Source organism: Buceros rhinoceros, unplaced genomic scaffold (genome assembly GCF_000710305.1).
Source record: "Buceros rhinoceros silvestris isolate BGI_N320 unplaced genomic scaffold, ASM71030v1 scaffold24080, whole genome shotgun sequence".
Taxonomy (NCBI): Eukaryota; Metazoa; Chordata; class Aves; order Bucerotiformes; family Bucerotidae; genus Buceros; species Buceros rhinoceros.
Window position 1 is genome coordinate 3,098 of NW_010388245.1, and position 2,293 is coordinate 5,390.

The 2,293-nt window shown below is 59.4% G+C and overlaps 1 protein-coding gene across 1 annotated transcript in view; it reads right to left on the minus strand.

Annotated features, from left to right (window-relative positions):
* CHD5 (chromodomain helicase DNA binding protein 5) overlaps positions 1–2,293 on the minus strand; it is a gene marked incomplete at both ends in the record, with an annotated part of 26,294 nt that overhangs the window by 3,089 nt on the left and 20,912 nt on the right. The window contains 5 exons of the mRNA XM_010145300.1: positions 3–92; positions 510–654; positions 1,040–1,173; positions 1,351–1,439; positions 1,844–1,936. Of these exons, the coding sequence (XP_010143602.1) occupies positions 3–92; positions 510–654; positions 1,040–1,173; positions 1,351–1,439; positions 1,844–1,936 (551 nt within the window). The remainder of the gene's footprint in view (positions 1–2; positions 93–509; positions 655–1,039; positions 1,174–1,350; positions 1,440–1,843; positions 1,937–2,293) is intronic.

Consider the following 2,293-nt stretch of genomic DNA (forward strand, 5'->3'; position numbering starts at 1 on the left):
ACGATCTCGCTGCTGCACTTCTTGCTGTCCGGGCCCTCCAGGATCAGATCCGGGGTGCTGTACTTCCCGTTGACGTGCTCGAACTCCTGGACCTGGGCAGATGGACACCACTGAGTCAAACACAGCCGAGGCGCCTCCAGCCCAGCACGTTCAGGCTGTTTCACCCACAGATTCCTGCAGTGTCAGGATCGTCAATCGTCACACCCGCCCTGCCAGGGACATTCGGTACTACAGCTCCGAGGCTCAGTGAGCCTTCTGTTTCTCTGGAAATCTGAAAGATTTCTCTTTTTTGCCAGCCAGACTACCAAATGCCTGCTCGTCCTTTTCCCAGGGGAAGGAGCGTCGGGGTCTGAAAGGCAGTTTGTGTCACCTCTGCATTATGGACAACGACGGGTGCGCACTGAGCAGGGAGATTCAGTGGGGGATCCCTGGCAGAGGCATTCAGCGCCCAGTGAGACCCACAAGTCTCCAGAACACACCTGAAATGGCACATTTGAGATTTTACTCACCTTCTTCCTCACCAGCGACATGACTCCAATCCGTGTCAGCACGTGCTGGCGTGACAGCCCTTCCCGGGGAACGCCGTCCGCAAAGGTTTCAGCACCGTCTGCCCCGGGCTCACACAGATGCCTCATGAAGAGGGAGACGTAGGCCCTGCAGAAGCAAAGCCTGACCTCAGCCCAGCCTGGCCGACAGGCTCCCCCCGCTGAGCCCAGCGCCCCCCTGCCTGCTCTCCCCCATGGGCGAGGGCAGAGCTGCACACCCAGGCTATGGTTAACCTGTCACAGAGAGGACAGTGGCCCTCACACGTTAAACGGGCATTGCCTCCCCAAAGAGAAACCGTGGTGAGGGTGTGCAGGCACTTGGGCTCCCGCTGCCCACCTGCTTTGTCACAGCACAGCCTCTGCCTCACCCTGCAGCAGAGACAGTGACATGGCAGGACAACGGGGCGATCAGGGTTCACCCCCAATACATGAGCCAAGCACTCACTGCAATCAACCAGAGCCTGGGACAGAGCTCGCCCGGGCCCCCCCAGTACCTGAACTCCTTCTCGCTCTTCCCTCGCAGGTCACGGACCAGCCAGTGGGAGTTGAAGGCGTCCTGGGGCGGCATGCCCCAGCGCATGATGGCGTTGAGGAACGCCTTGCGCTGCCGGGCGTTGAAGCCAAGAACCTGCAGGGAGCAGGGAGGTGTTGCCGGATCACAAGCGGCACCTTGGAGCCTCGCGGCTGTTACAAGTGAACTGGACCAGGACTAACGCCCTGCGACTCAGCATGGAGTCCAGCCCACGAGCCCAGGGGACCCCGGCACCACTGCATCGGTCGTGCTCTGGCTAAGGCTGATGCTTACCTCGATGTTCCCCCCAACTCTTGCCAGCAAAGGAGGAAGAGGCTTGTCCCGGTCACTCTTCAGCTGTCTCCGGGATTGCCTTCTGCCACCTAGAGCCAAGCAGCCTGGTTGACGGACAGGGAAGGACAGCCAAAGTGCTAGTGTCCCCCTGCACTCCCCCTCAGTGGGAGCGGAACCCGGCACAGCAGCAGCCCGGGCTGACGAGTCCCTCCCACCCCTCTGCCTCCCCAGGCCCAGGCACACTTCTGCCTTTACCGGGCACCGGGGTACCATGCCCACTCCTCCTGTGGGTCCCATCCTTCCAACGCAAGGACCACGCCAGGGCCCTGCAGCCCTGGCAATGTCCTCACCTGAGAGCCAGCAGGGACACCTTGCCCTGCACGGAGGCCCAGGAGCACGCCGGCTCCTCCAACCCAGGAGCTTCTGCTGCACCCGAGTGCCAGGGGCTTCCCGCAGAGCAAAGTCCCGTGGAGTATCAAACGCATTAACTCACTCTGACCTTCTGGCTTCTCCTCAAAGTCTTCATCCTCATCCTCAGAGCCAATGGAGTACTCTGACTGGTTGTCGGAGAGCTCGTCCTGCCACTCTGCAGACCGCAAGGGAGGCCAGGTTAGAAGAGAGCCCGAGCAGCGGGACCCTGCCCGGGGGGGGACACGACAAGCAGGAAACTGCACTCTCAGCTTTTCCAAAATTAATATTCTCCTATATGGAAAAATGCCAACTTGATATATTTTGCCCCCAGACATGTTTTTACTAAACTCTTCTGGCAAAAAAAGAACGAAAATTAAAAACAAAAAATCTTTGAAGAGTTTCTGTGCTGGGAAGTTTAAGTACAGAGCCATGCAGCCAACCAAACCACGGCGAAACGCCAAGCGATGGCTCAGCCAGCGAGTCCATCAGGCAGCTGTTTGTGCGGCTCCTCAGAGCCCGCCCGTGGGGGCTG